The sequence below is a fragment of the Eurosta solidaginis genome, chromosome 5 (assembly GCF_040869045.1).
Source record: "Eurosta solidaginis isolate ZX-2024a chromosome 5, ASM4086904v1, whole genome shotgun sequence".
In the NCBI taxonomy this organism is placed as follows: domain Eukaryota; kingdom Metazoa; phylum Arthropoda; class Insecta; order Diptera; family Tephritidae; genus Eurosta; species Eurosta solidaginis.
Window position 1 is genome coordinate 187,656,447 of NC_090323.1, and position 16,238 is coordinate 187,672,684.

General features: G+C 39.5%; 2 protein-coding genes across 30 annotated transcripts in view; one reads left to right on the plus strand and one right to left on the minus strand.

Moving 5' to 3' along the window:
* LOC137251880 (supervillin-like) overlaps positions 1 to 16,238 on the plus strand; it is a 505,292-nt gene that overhangs the window by 288,904 nt on the left and 200,150 nt on the right. The window lies entirely within an intron of this gene.
* Positions 77 to 16,238, minus strand: part of LOC137251888 (threonine-rich protein) — a 372,454-nt gene continuing 356,292 nt past the window's right edge. For 3 of the 4 annotated variants that reach the window (XM_067786854.1, XM_067786855.1, XM_067786852.1), the window contains one exon: positions 77 to 776. In XM_067786854.1, coding sequence (XP_067642955.1) covers positions 384 to 776 — 393 coding nt within the window. In that variant the 3' untranslated portion in view covers positions 77 to 383. Of the gene's footprint in view, positions 777 to 2,377; positions 2,883 to 16,238 lie in introns of those variants that run through there. The other variant, XM_067786851.1, reaches the window with a different exon arrangement.

The window sequence follows — 16,238 nt, forward strand, 5'->3', positions numbered from 1 at the left end:
TTTCTACTCATCCTCCAGCTTGAATACAAACACACTCATTCAAAATATTTGCTTTGTTTTGCAAACGTGCCAGAATTGTATTACAAAAATATTTGAAGAGCTTAAATAAATTTTCGCTCTGAAATGAAATTTGCCAACGGCTTGGAAAAAGAGTTAAACTAATTGAAACACCACGAAATTCAAAACGCCTTGCAGATTTCAAACAAACAAAGAATTTTTTATTCGACTTCAAAATTTCTCCCATTTTTTTCTATTTCATTTTAGCACGCTACTACATTTAACCCCCGAAGAAGCGTTTGATTCTAAGGAAGGTTAATTTAACAAGTTTAAAAATTGTCAAGTTGTGCTTTAATGCCTTGATTTGGTTCAGTGGCTGTTAGTTCCTACGCCTCCATAACTGCCGGTGGCATAGTCGATTGTGCTAATTCTGATGGTGCTTCGGTGGTTGTTGTTGAAGTTGTTGTTGGGCTCGTGGCATTCGTTGCGCTTGCGGATATTGTTGTAATGGCAGCAGATGTTGTGCTCGCGGTTGGCTGTACTGATCCTGTTGTTGTTGTTGTTGATGTTGTCATAGGTGGATGTGGCTTCACACGTCCTTCCAAGCAAGCCTGTAAGTGACTATAATTATCGGTAGTAGTTGTAACGTACAGCCGTTCAGCTCTGTGGCAACATTGCTGATGATGCAAGTCTCCGAGCCGATAACGTTCTTGTAATAGTGTGGCATACTCCGATGCATTACCCGAGATGTTATAGGTGATTTTTGTGTTGTTCGAACCCTGTGGAGGGGAAGAAATTATAAATTTTGTTTTACTAACTTCATTAGGGTGGATCAGAATGCATCAAAAGGGAGCCTCGCTTAGATAAAGGTTTACACCAGGCAGAATGGCTAACTCAGAATTACTTATCGACATCTGCCACCGGTGCGGACTTGAACAACCCCATTCGTTCAAGAGAGAAAAGGGGTGAGCGTCCCAACTAGGGCAGAGAAAGTCGCAGCGATAAAGGATGCCGTGGATATAGCACCCCAGCCGGTGCTGCTAGCTTTTGAAAGCTGAAAAATTACTCAGAAAGTCAAGCGTCAAACAAGGCTTTGAGTCTGAGTGCCTCACAAGGTTTTGAGTATGTGTATCTCACTTCGCTTGCCTTTGCCTTGCCTCCAACTATTTTAAGATCACTATCATTTGGGTTGGTGAACTGTAGGGTATTCGAAGTCCTGCATCGCCACCTGTAGTTTGCTTTTTCAAAAACGGTCATCGATTCAGCTAGGCAAACGTTGGGGACACATTTCGTTATATAGTGTACTGAGATTCTTCTAGCCGGAGGTGGATCACAGAAAATGTGCCAATATGATTGGGCTCATTAAGGCTCTTTTATCCTTTTAGGCATCTGATGGGTCACTGCTAAAAAAAGGACATTCGATATGTCTCAACGTACTAGAAAACTCGTGGTGCAGCTGCGTAAGGGATGCTTGCAGTCATCGAGTCACTTTATGAAGGATGTAACCACTTGTGGTGAGCAGATATGCTAGCGAGTCTGACTGGTACAGTCAGAAACTGAAACAGTCGGCCTGTTTGCCCACGAAGTATAATGCGGGTATCACAAGATATTTTTGAGAAAGTATTTGGAGTGATCTGAATATTGCTAGATTAACCATTTCCGGAGATTGTAATCAAAGGATAGGGTTAGAGATTAAGATAGGAATAGGGATAGTGAAAGTGATAGGGATATGAATAGGGATACGTTTGGGGACAGGGATCATCTGGAACAATTAAATTTAGACTTCTTAAAAATTGACTTATTTTTCTTTCCTCCCACCATTGACCTAAGGATATATACCATTACTTCAAAGACCGAGCCCCAGCGGGTTAGGGGGTTAGAATATACCCGCGGTAGGTATGCCTGTCATAATAAGCGACTAAAATACCAAATAGATTCTAGGGGTTGTGTAGCGCAACCCTTTCAAGGGGTTGCTAGCGCAATATATAGCTTCTCCAACCCAATTGTCAACCTCACCTATCCATGGCGAAACCTGTTTCATTAACAGCCGGGGCTCTGGCGACCCCGAACTCCTCATGGATATAGGGGATGGGAGGGCGGGATGGACTAGAAGGTCGCATATGGTCATAAAAAATCGTTTCTGAGATGGTCGGGCTTGGTACCGGAACGTACCGCATCTGCATCCGGCAAAGGACCATCCACATCGACAACAACAACAACAACAACAACAACAACAACAGCTGATGTAGATTGAATGTGGACTGAAGATTCGAATACATTCTAGACTAAAAATTAAGTGGCGCACCATGTAGTTATAAGATCGAAACCTCTCTTAGACTCTGGAAAGTTTCATTAACTTAAATATGTACTGTCTACTCACAATTCCTGAATGGCAGTGAAGCAGCTCCATGGTGTTATTTTTTGCATTACACGCAGTTAAACTTGCACAAACCGCCTCCGAGGTAACAATAATTTGACGTCGTTCCAGCATCGCATCCACATAAATTTGTTTGCGTTCTTGTTTCGCCTCCAGTAAGCAAACTTTGTAGTCTCGACTATAGTCCTCACCGGCAACATTCAAATGTGCTATATAATCGCTGAAACAAGCCATCGACATATGCGTATTCAATGCCATCAATGGTGATGTGAATAGTAAATGTGCCAAATTCTGTTGGGACGGTGCTAAAGCGTTATCGGGCGGTATTTGTGACGTCGTCATGCGAAGACCAATGCCCAGTAGTAGCGAAATTGCTAGTTTGAGCATTTTATAGCTCGCAGTGTTGACTTCTCGACGACAGAAAGTTTTTTGAGGCTTTTTAACTACAATTTCTTAGTACAGCCTCCTAACTTTGAGGTTTTGGAGGAACTAAGTGTGGCCGCGTGAGTTGTTGTTGCTTGTTCATTTATAATAAAACTATCTTTCCGCCGGAGTTACTAAGCTTTTATATCAAATACGGCAATCTTATCAAACTCGTCTGCTCGTATCAGTAGTTGGTCAATAAATACGAGCGCCTATCCCATCCAGTACCCACTTTCGTCTGCGGACTGAATATTTTATCTGACGCATTTGCCACATATAACAAATATGTAACTACTATTTAGGTTTTTGCAACTATTCTTCAGTCATAATAACAGTACACAGACTTCCCATGCGAAGAAGTGTGTATATGTGTTACCGTTATAATAAGTGCAACTCTTTTCCCAATATTTGCTTCAAGTCACTTCGTTAAGGTGCAAGTTGATTAGCGCTCATAACTACTTAGTTAAATATATGCGTTTTAGAGATAAATTATGTCATAAAATACTTATGAGGAAGTCCATCTTCATTTAGATAAAATATTATGTCTTGGGGTAAAATGCTAATGACTCGTAAAAGTAAATAAATTTAAGGTAAATAAATTAAAATTTAAAGATAAAACTAAAGATAATTCTTTTGTATCCGAGTTGCTAAAGAACATGTTGGGGATTATCATCAAGTGGCAACAAATTGTTACGAACAAGGCATAGCGAAAGAGTTTTGGAAAGTATATTAAGGTGGACCTTAAGAAATCAATACCATATCCAATACCATATTGTAACGGATTTTGGGAAGTTCCAGATAACTATGCACCTTCTGCTAATGTTCGAATCGCTGAACTGTCGAATAAATATGTAAATCCAATACTCAGTATGGCAAAATGGTGTTTATTAAGACTACTTTGGGAGTAGTACAATTACACTAATCGCGTACTTTGCTAAACCGTGTTAAAATCAAACCGATCAGTTATTCCTCAGCTTGCGCTACTTTTATACTCTCTGTTACCTCGTTCGCATATTTCTCCTTAGGTCTAGACGTTTCATGCACATGCCTATATACATGTATACCTGTAGTTTATGCTCTTCTTCTAGTCATATGTGTGAGTAACAACTTCTGCTCTTAGGTGCCGGCTACATAATCTAAAAATATTCTATACCAACTATTCCTGGATCTTCACATTCGTGTTACTGTAACAGCATTAGCCTTGAAACTGATGAAGTCTACACTCTAGCTCGAAATTTACATTTGATATCTTCGATTTAAACATTTAAAAATATCTTAAATTTTTAATCCCCATTGCGACCTTTACGAACGCCTTTTAACCTTCTCCAATAGCGGCTGTCGAGGTGTGGGGGTAGCGTGCTGTGCTTCGCCTTCCACACCGAAGATCCTGGGTTCAACTCCCGGTCAAAGCAACATCTAAAATATAGAAGGAAGTTTTCTGAATTCTCTTCGGAGGTTGTCGCGCCTTGCATTTTTTTAATATGGTCCGAAATTAATATTGTGCATCAGCATCACCATGCTGTTAGTAAATAATCACAACAACAAAAACAGCAAGCAGCCACACTTATGAACAAGGCAACGAAGAATATTCCATACACATAACCAGCAGCTTGAAGCAGAGAGATTATGTAGCCGGCAGCTAAGAGCAGAAGTTGGATAGAACCTAAAATCTCGCGTTACCATTGCGCAGATAGATTCAAGAGGTTGATAAGCACAATACAAAACTTTATAGCTTCAGAGCTTCCGCAACCCAACTGTCAACCTCACCTTCGCAAGGGGAATCCTGGAGTTAGCTTCTTTTCCGGCTTTGTATTTAATTTTTAAATATTTTGCTAAGGTGTCATTCAAGATGATCGATTTATTTTATGTTATTATATATCTTTACAAAATCTTTAATTTGTGCGTTTGTGTCATTCAATTGTCAAATGCTCTGATTGTTTGTTTATATTTATAAAATCAAGCTTAATTAATTTAAATCGTATTAAATTTAACTAATTGTAATCGATATGAAAAAATTGTGGCTTCTCACCCACCGTGTCATAACCAATGCTTCACTCATACATATGCAAATTTAATATTCACCAATCATGCAGCAAATGATCTTGTCAATCAATCAGTAGCTCCATCGCTTAACAACATTTGCTATTGTAAACTAATACAATTTTCAAAACCAGTTTTTTAATTGTTATTTTATTTTCATAATGACTTCGATTTGAACTGTGGAAAAAAAGGCAATCTGTAATTATAACGACATTTTGAAAGGTGCTTTATTTTTAGAATTTTAATCCAATCAGATGGAACCGCCAGTATTGAAGCGTAACAATCATTGTTTATGTGGTCAGCAAACTAGATTTCCTATAGTTTTTTCGCTGGGGTAATGGCGAACAAGCCGCGCTGTGCCGCGACGCTGGGGGAGCCGAATGGCGCTGTTCCGCTCGTAGTATCTTGGGTGTTTGACCCGACGATGTTTTCGACGCCGGTATCTTTTCCGCCGTTCCATTCCCTTGTAAAGGCATTATTGTCAAAGCCGCCTTCGCGGTGTTTTAAAACCGACCGTCAAGAGTTGTATCAACTGATCCTGCTCCACCAGTTGACATGCGTCGAACGTACTTAAACTCCTGACAAGTTTTTAACGGGACGGAGGCGGTGGCAATATTAACCTACCAGCTATTTCGGCAAGGTGTCATCCTTGTGTACTAAGGTGGAGGATTACTGTTACCGCCAGCTCATAGTATACTTTTCAAAATCGTATTCCAGTTCTGGTCAGCAGGATTTTCCTGATCTCGATCCCGTGGATGATTTATGAGGTATTTAAGGGCGGCATTCTATCGTCCTTCTACCAGAACTTTGGACTGTGCTGCCTTGTGCGGCACATAGCGTCATTTATTCACTGGATATGCTCGTTTTGGTTCGCTTCAATTTCCTCTATACCGTCCATCTTCTGGTTTAATTTTGTTAAGTTGAGTTTAGTTTAGCTTAGTTTAGTTAAAGTTAATTTATTTAAGTTTATTCAACTTTAATTCTTCTTGTGCCAGTCCTACTTGTTTTTGCGCCGACCAGGAAAGCTTCTGCGCAAGCCGTGTCGAAAGTTGAAGCAATTCACAGCCATCTCGCTGTGTTGGACCGAGTGGTGATAGTGATTCGACCTGGGCCCGTTACCTCCACCTTACTTTGATGGTGTGTCATTTGAAAAAACGTTTTGGTACCTCTAGCATGCTTTCCCACCTCTCTTTTAGGAAAACAAATTTTCGACGTCCAACTTGACCACTAAGACTAACGGTTTTGTTTACTGGCTTGCTATCTCGGTTTTCATGGTGCATCGATCACTAAAGCTATGCCATCCATTGTAGAGTGTACTCTTCGGAAACCATGCTGTCGGTAAGACCGTTTTCCGCCATCCGCGATTGCTACCTTAAGGAGTTACTTCAGATAGAAATATTGGTATCTAATTTTCTCTTTGAAATAAGAATCCGACGATATAAACTCTATCCTGTGTGGAAGATTCTCGCTTCGAAACATTTGTTGTTATGTTCAACAAAAGCTCTGGGCAATTATTTGCTTCTAGCCAAATTTCCTCCGCGGGTGCTCCTTTGTGGAATATGCGCAATTTTTGGGTCTTCTTGGTCACCCTCTGGATGGTTGGGTTGGAAACCGAACGTCTGCAATGTTTTCCATATTTTCCCCGTTCATTACATTGTTCGGGAGCGGGGCAGAATTTCTTAATACTGTTTCCTTGTCCCCAGGGGTTTGGGCCCGAGCTACCAGAATGAAACAAACCTTCGCATCCTTTGACATGCTTTCCGCAGCTCTGCGATTCCGCAGTTCCATAAGTGAGCGACAGTACCAATGCAGGAAACCTGTCAGCATCAATCTTGGATGTATCTGTCTCTGACCGAATTATTTGGCGGCAATCTTTCTGAAGCTAGGAGTATATCGGAAATCGGGTATCCAAACCCCGGCCGTCGACGGCTCCTACTTTAAAACCTCAACGATCAGGCTTAGGCTCCTCCGATCATCTACAGGAAATTTTAAATTGCTCCTGAAATTTTTAATGAGAGCATTCAGGGACAAGTAGAGCTTGCCATTATTTGTAGTACTAGCCGAAATTACATGGAACTGGGCTTGTCCGGCAACAAAGTTCACTCCATCAGGGTTAGCGTTATTGATCTAAATCACGGCAGTGCCGCTATTATCTATACCCCAATCACTTCTAGTTCTATTAGCCTCACGGATTGATATAAGAATTTATCACATAGCCTGGTATTAAGCTATTTAACACTGGCTTATTCTTTGAAGCAGAGAGTGCTCTGAAGTGTTCAATGATTCAAAACCTGTGAGTTACGCAGGAAGGGTTTTTAGCCGCTTTACCTCCCCACACCTCCAGCAAGCGTATTTTTGTCTGGACCTTTGCAGTCAGCCTTCCAGAGTCCATAGCCAAGATAGTCTATATTATCGCAGTTCAGGCTGTTCGGGCTACAAACTTCTCTCATTCTGTGGAGATATTTACGGATGTAATCAAGTCCTGTTAGAAATTTAGTCAAGTAGAAGTCGCTTCAAACAATAGTTTAGTTCGGGAATTAGTTCTCTCGTTCACTTGCATGCAGTACTGATGCTACACTGTCGTTTGCCAGCGTCGGATCGATTCTCTACTCGCTTCTGTTCCGTTGTCATATGTTGCTTCTTTCTCTTTAGCACGAAGTTATATCGGTATGGTTACCGCAAAGACCAAGAAAGCTTCTGCGGAGACCGTTGGGTAAAGCAATTCGCAGCGCCCCTAAGTATTTGGCCGAGGTGAGGGCAATTCGGTGCTTCCTATGTTTCATTGTATCTACAAGAGTATAGATGCAAGCAATTTTCCAGTACATGGCTTCGGGCCTCCTGTGTTTGCCATTAATCTACTCAGATTTGTCATAGTGTGCGCAGCCCTTTCACAGGCTCTTTAAATATAACCTTAATACATATTAAGTTCAACAAAGTTCATTGAAATAATTTGCTCAACTCCATTAAAAACAATCAAGTTTAACGATGAACTCTACTTAAAACAATTTCAATTTAAACAAAAATCCTTTGCTTGTAAGACGAACTTTTTTAGGAATAATTTATTTAAATTCTTCAACCAAATTTTCTGCATTTCCTTTATGTCCTACGTCAGTCTATCGGTTATTGCACTTTAATACTCCATCCATGCTTCTTTTAGTAGAATTCCACATTTTGGCGTGTCTCCCACCAACTTTGGCGCTTTTTGCCAGTCACGCACTTTCAACTTCACTTGTTTGTGAGCCACCCTCCTTTCGTATCTACCTCGTGTCATTTGCCCACAATTTGAGTTCATGCACGTTCTTCCGATGTTAACGACTTGCTGCATTGTCTGGAGTTCAAATAAAATTTCTCATCACTTTCCATTCTTTACTTTTGTAGAATATCGACCTTCGAAATACACCCGAATGCTGAATGCCGGCTGCTAGTCGTTTGTGAGTTTTTAACTTCTCAGTGCTTCGTTGCAATGCAATGTTTGTGTTTCCCCACCGGAAACTTTATAAAGCAAACATGCGGTTACCCGGCCAACAACCCACTACCCGAACTAAAGCAGCAGCAATTAATGGAAAGCAATAACAACCCCTAAAATTGCATTTACATTCCTTTTACTCTAACCATCAGCCGTGTATGTTCAAAACCTCCTTCTCCACCTGCGTTTTTGCCGCTTACACCGACGAGACTTTTGCCTTTTGTTATTTTTACTGCATGGTTTGCCTCAGCATATCCTTTTCCGCTTTTGTATAATTTTTGGTATATATACTAGTAAATGATAATTTTGTCTCTCTTTGTATCAATTGATTATTCCTGCTTGGATTCGCCTTTGTTTTGTTATCGAACTTTTTTTGTTGTAACGTCTGCTTTTCATTATCGAATTTGGTACGTATAAAATATCACCACAAAGAAAACGGATATGTAATGCCATAAATTCTGTTAACAATTTTTTGGTGCTAACATTTCAATTAAAGAGTGCTTATGAGTCCTTCGTAGTGGCATCTGTTGTTGACGACTCTTTAATTAATTTGTCAGGGATAGCAATTGGAAATTAAAAGTAAACTTAACTCTTTCTCCATTGGGTTGCTTTTTGACTCAACTTCAGTCATCATATAGTTAGTCTCACCAACGATGCTTTTTGAGCGGAAGTCTCTCACTCCCTTTTCATGTCCACAATGGGGATGTAAATTAAAAGGCGGATAGTCGAATTGGTAAAACCCCTAAAGAAATCGACAAGTTTTCGATAAGAGATCAAAAACTAATCCATAACAAATCGATAACACACCGATAACAATTTGGTATTAATACGATATAAAATCGATAATTTCGTGATAGAGCATCGATAGCCCATCGATAAATTTTCGGCAAATAATAGATAATAAATCTATAACTTTTCGGGAAGAAATCGTTGAACATTTGGTAACAGATTGAAAGTTGTTCTACAACAAGTCGATAAGTTTTTGATAGCAAATTGACAACTTTGATAGCAAGTCGATAAATAATTTGCGATAAATAACGTATAACTTGTCAATAATAAATCGATATTTCTTCGATAACAAACCGATAACTCGCTGATAAAAAATCGATGACTCATCAGTAATCTTTATTAAGGATAGCAAATTTATTCCACTTCTCTAACAATTCGTCATACCACACCTCTAACAAGCCGATTTCCATGAACAAAAAATGTATTTCTCCGTGTGATCTTTGATTTTTTTTTGCTCTGTCAGAATTAACATAATTTAAACGTAGCTTTTTGTCATTATCAGCATCTGCAAATAATCATATGGGTTTTCTGGGACCAATTTCGAGATGTTTGGGGATCAATTTGCGATAATGTCATAATAGAATCATTACGGAGCGATTTCGAGATGAGTTCGGAATTATATTGTTTCGCGTTTATTTCGGGATTATTTTGTAATCATTTTCAATTTCCTTAGGATGTGGTAACAGCCATTTTGTAAAATGGGTTACCGTTGGGTTTCCTACCCTTCCCCGCTTGACGTTTTTAGAATGACCTATGGAGTAGGCCCAGGGTTTTTTTACTTACCTTTATATTAAGTCCCTTTCATGTTTGTCCCCTCATTTTCATACGAATTTTTTACCCACGGAAAAGTCTTTTTCGGTAACTTCCCGTTGAGGTAGACACTTGATACTTAGAACATAGTTCAGATCTGGGAGACATTACAATGCAAGTGAAAAAAAATATCCGCTAGGCGGCGCAGGGATCGAGATATACAGCAAATTAATTTTAAAATGGAAATTTTGCGATCGACTTTTAACTAACTTCTCTGTGACCCAGAGACTTGAAACTTAGCACATAGTTTGCGAGTCGATGGCACTACAGTTCGTGGAAAATAAAATGCCGCCAGGTGGCAGACGAATCGAGATAAACGAAAATCCCTGAAATAACGCAGGGAATCTTGCGATCGATTTTTAAGTAACTTCTCGGTGAGCTAGAGACTTGAAACTTAGGCCGTGAGTCAGAACCCGGGGACAATGCAATATCTCATCCAAAAAAAATTCGCCAGGTGGAGCATGGATCGAGATATTTAGAAAATTAGTTTTGATGTGGGAATCTTGCAATCCATTTTTAACTAACTTCCCGGTGACCTAGAGACTTGAAACTTGGCACAGTTCGAGGCTTGGTGACAACACAATTTACAGAAATCAAAATTCCGATAGGTGGCGCGCTAAGTGAGATAACTACAAATCCTTGAAAAACGAGGGGAATCTCGCAATCGATTTTTGAGTAACTAACCGGTGAGCTGGAGATATGAAATTTGAGCCGTAAATCAGAACCGGGTGAAAATGCAATATTTTAACAAAAAAAATTCGCTAGGTGGCGCATGGATCGAGATATTAGGAAAATTATTTTTAATTTGGGAATCTTTCAATCCATATTTAAATAACTTCCCGGTTACCTAGAGACTTGTAACTTAGCACGTAGTTGGAGACCCGGTGACAATACAATTTATACAAAACAAAATTCCGCTAGGTGGCGCGCTAAGTGAGATAACTACAAATCCTTGAAAAACGAAGGGAATTTTGCAATCGATTTTTGTGTAACTTCCCGGTGAGCTGGAGATATGAAACTTGAGCCGTAAGTCAGAACTCGGTGACAATGCAATATTTTATCAAAAAAATTCCGCTAGGTGGTGCATGGGTCGAGATATTAGGAAAATTAATTATATTTTGGGAATCTTTCAATCCATTTTTAACTAACTTCCCGGTTACCTAGAGACTTGTAACTTAGCGCATAGTTCAAGGCCCGGTGACAATATAATTTACAGAAAACAAAATTCCGCTAGGTGGCGCGGTAAGTGAGATAACTACAAATCCTTGGAAAACGAGGGGAATCTTTTATTTATTTACGTATTTTCAAATAATCAATTAGTTAATCCCAAGTACATGGTTTGCCTTAAATTGAAAGATTGCGCTCCACCTTCATAGTTTTAAATCCCAAAATTCTTTTACAAGAGCTATTGTTAAAGTTTTTTAGTCAAAATTCAACAAGACTATGTCTGTATTAAAGAAAAAATTGCCTTCTATTTTTTGGTCTATTTATATAAAGGTAGTCCTTAAAATTTTTTTATCATCATTTTATTTTTCAATACTATCGCTCGGTCTATATTCATGCTATTCGCAAATTTAGCAAACTCATTTCAAACTGATGTCTTCGCTTTCCAGGGCACGTGCAAGATATTACCAATTACTACAAATAGTGGTGTTAAAAGGACATTCATCTTCTCGGAGAGCCTGGCGTATGTTCGAAATTTCATCTTCTTCTTCGAAAAGCGATAAAGACACTACTGAACAGTTTTGGGGAGTATTATCGATGACGATGCTTCTTTGCCGTATTTCTATCTGGTACGTTTTGGAAATTAGCATCACTAAGGTGCTAGCCTGACCACCCGGGAACGATTTGATGTGATCATGTCGAACCTTCTAGGTCTGTGGATTTTAGTTGCTTCATATGACAGGCCTTACCACAGGAATATTATAAGTTTCTTAACCCGCTGGTTGGTCGAACTCTCACGTTAGCAATAGTAACAAAGAGCCTGATTTGTCATTTTAGACGGCAATAAACATCGCATTTCTTTAATTTGGACGCTGTGGCATCGTAACATACTGCAAAGTCCTGCTAACTAATGAGCTAGATTGTCGTGACTCAGAAATTAATTCCTCAGGAGCGTCTCCGTGGCTTATCAACGGCGTTATATGTCAACACTAGCCTAATGATATTTGAAAATCATAGCAGTTCTGGATTGTATCTAGAAGCCTGTGTCCCTCATGCAAGGAAACGCGATCTTCAGTTATTCTAAATACGATTAGGAGGGTTATATTCGCATTAATTGTAGTATTTTCCAAGCGCCGGTCTTTTGAAGCCATATTCACATTTATGGTTGAAATACCGTACTTCAGCCCCTAGCCATGAAGCGCCTACTGTGTCATTGTCTGCGCACAGTCGAGGTTGAATGTAATTTCTCGAACACTGCCTCATAGGAAAATCTCTCAAAAGGCAAGGATATCAGATTTGGAAAACTTCTCAGATAATTAATTTGAACTGAATGACAGGAGCCACATGCTGGTTTTTAAAACTTCACTATTTTTTTCCGTTGTGTGTATGTATGTAGGTTCATTGGCCTCAGCGCTAGTTAGAGTCATTGGGGACTCTTGAAACCAATCAAACAACCAACATACATATTTCCTTTGCCAAAAAATGGTTAGTGGCGATATCAAGCTGCACTCATATCTTGAAAAAACAATTGCGTGACTCAAAATAATTCGTCTGGAACGGTCATAGACATTTAAGCGGTCCCTAAGGAACAATGGCTTTGATGACGAATGTGACTAGCTACCTTTTGCGAGTTCAACTTTAATACCAGCATATGTCAGGCAATGCTGTAAATGATAAAACGGTAGAATGGAATTAAAACAAGCAATAACGGTTTATGAGTGCACAACTTTTGGTTATTACAGCTTTAATCTTTTGTAGGCGGTCTGCAAATGCCGAACATATTAAAAATTGTTCTATCAACATTTCTACATTTACCAACAGAACAGAGCGCACACAAAGCCTGAAGTCGTTCTAAGTCTTTTCAGATGTGTTCTATTTAAAGTTGGCAAGGTTTACTACTACTACTACACTACTACTATTCAAATCACTATTCTAACACAACTTGGTTACAAAAGATTGCCGTTTATATAATGCTTTACTTTTTAACACTACACGTTATTCCAAGCTCTTATGAATTTTTAATTTCTCATTCGACTTCAAGATAGCCGTTCTTGCCTTAGGTTAACTGACCACAAAACTTTTACAACAACAGACCGAAGAAGCGAACTGCACATGATTTTCAAAGGTGGCAATGAAACTAAACTATTTGTCATTTCTACTTTATGAAGAAGTAGAACTTCACATACTTAAACTTTTTGAGCTCACCCATTATGTGAAAGAGGTCTGGTATGCAATTAAATGTGAGGTTACAGCTTAGTCGGCATTTGTAGTACATTCAACTGTCACCACAATACAACAACAACTTCACAACAACATAAAATCAATTATGACTAAGATAGTGCGCTCTTATAGCACAGCTGATGCATGAAAGTCACATGTCTCAGGGTTTTGTGGGCAATTTCAAGATAGTTAAAAAATACAGAGAGAAGGCAAGATTAATTTGATTTCATTGTTGACAATTCACAATTACAACAATACAATTATACCGCCAGTTATACGAGGTTTGTTACATAAGTCGTGAGCTGCTGTAACACCAATCGAGAACTCGACTTCTCGCGAGATTCTCGTGTCTCGAAGTACTCGTAAATCTCGCGAGCTTCTCGACATTCTTACTTAATCGCTGTATGGACAGTATTTATACACTTGTTTTTTTTACTTGTGACTTTTTTGTTGATTATATTGCTTCAATAACATTTAACTCAAAACATATTTACTATACATATAATTTTGTTCGCAATATTTTATTTTTCAACGAGACATCAAGAACACGGCTTCTCGCGAGATTCTCGAATCTCGAATTACTCGTAATACTTTCAATTCAGTCGCAATATTCTATACATTTCGGGTTTTTTACTTTTGGTTTTGCGGACATTTTGGCTTGTACTCCAGAAGAAATCGCAAGCTCTATATAAAAGAGCCAATGAATCGATTAAGTTGAATGTCGAGAAGCTCGCGAGCTTTACGAGTAATTCGAGATTCGAGAATCTCGCGACAAGGCGAGACTCGTGAGATATCTCTTCTCGAACATGTTCGAGAAACCGTAAGCTCAATTGATATTAGGGAAATATGACAAATTTTCACACGGCGATACTTACGAGGATATTTTTCTGAATTTCACTTTTTCATTAGCTAGCTTTTCGTTTAAACAACAATTACATACATTAAAAAAAAAATATCAGTTTGTGTGTGTATTCTCTGTCAACCATACCTTCAAACATGCAATCAGCGAGAGTCCTTCACCACATTAGATGTTAAATTAGATCAAATGGTGAAAAGGCCATCTGAAAAGGTCCGAGGTGTTGGTTGGTTGGTTAGTGGCTGTGCCGCCCTGATCCAAGCCCAAGTAGCGCTGAAACCGATTACTGCTAGCCGATACTCCTTTCGAAGAATTTGGTGCGGACAAAGAACATCTTGATATCTTTTAAAGAGTATTTAGCTACTTTCTTAAGTTCCGGCAGAATACAACTGCCCATAGTTAAAAACTTAACATGTGCTAGAGCTGGGCATTCACAGAGGTAGTTCTGTTTCTTTGCTGCCTTCCTCGCAGCAGCTGCATCAAATGCTGTAAAAATGGATTGCCATTATCTCAGCGCGCAGGTCATGCGGCCCTTGATTGTTTCAGTGATCATAAAGATTTCTTTCCTGGGCCTATTTAGTAGATTCTTTGTTTTCTTACTATCGTAATTCGGCCAGATTTGCTAGGTTTTTCCGACAGGTGTCTGGGGAGTACCAGTTGAAGACTTGCTAGCTCCTTGAATCTGCTATGTATGTGACCGATCTCGACTGGCAGGTGTCTGGGGAGTACCAGTTGAAGACTGCTAGCTCCTTGAATCTGTTATGTATGTGATTGATCTCGACCGCCTTCACAGCCTCCATCGGTGCGCCTGCTCTTGCAGGTTTGTCTGCCTTCTCGTTGACCTCGATGACCAATCTTAAACACTAGCTAGTAAATTCAAACTCATAAAGTCCAAACAAAAATTAACTAACTTAACTAATGACACTTTTAACCTTGACACACGCTGTTCGTTTTGTGCAACTTCCTAAGTACTATTAATCAAACAAAAAAAAAAAAATGTTGTTAGATAATGAAAGGAGCGGTTATTAATTTTTTGTTTCCATTCTAATTTTAGATTTGCAAATATGTTACTCTTATGCCATAATATGGCCAAAAATTGGTTTAGTTTCGCATTACAATATTTTGTTGCATGTTTGGCTTGTATTTAGTTGTCTTTTATGCTAAGAGTTAACCACGTAAGGGCGCGTACACACATTTCCTTCAAATTTATAAACCACACCTTGAACTTGAAAACCAAGGTCCGTTCGAACGTAACAAATATGACTCACGCCAGTGGCCAATGGTCGAAGCAAAGTATTTTGAGGTCAACGTGCTCTTTCAGGTGGGGAGCGGGCAAAAAGATATGGAAATAAAGCGAGAAAAATTAGTCAGATCAGGTTGAGGGAGAGTGAGAAGGAGACGGGGGTTGTGTTATAAGCAGAAGGAGTAAGACAGAAAGAGTTTAATGGTGTTGCTTCTTTTGCAGGGACGTCCTACTACGCCATTGCAGTTTCGTGGCCCGTGCTTGAAAGAAACCGCACAGTCTGAAGAATGCAGAAGATCGAAATGCAGTGGTCAGCCGCAATGCTTGCAAACCTCAGAGGCACTCCACTTCATACGTGTAAGGTAGGTAGGTAGGTTGAACTGGCCGGTCCATGAGGACCTCACATAGACTGATTGAGTCCGTAGTGTTACCAGAAGTTTGTTTTAACGACCAAACTGAAAACCCCTATCAAAAATCAGGACCTATGTTATAAAATAACTCCGTCCTCTTGGCAAATACTAGAAGCTTCCTATGACTTAAGTCACTTGCTGCTTCTAGATCTGACAGCTGTATCACTTCTAATAGCTGGAATCTTAGCCTGGCAAGTGCAGGGCACGAGCACAGAACGTGCTCGATCGTTTCCTCCTCCGACCCGCACTTCCTACATCTGCTATCACTGACCAAGCCTAATTCAAAGGCATGTGACGCCAGAAGGCATTATCCAGTCAGAATACCCGTCATGAGTCTACAGTCCTCTCTTTTTAATGATAGAAGCAACTGTGTTAATCTAAGGTTGTAATACCTACACATAATCTTCGACACTTTACAGCCCCGCGCTTGAACCCACGTCTTT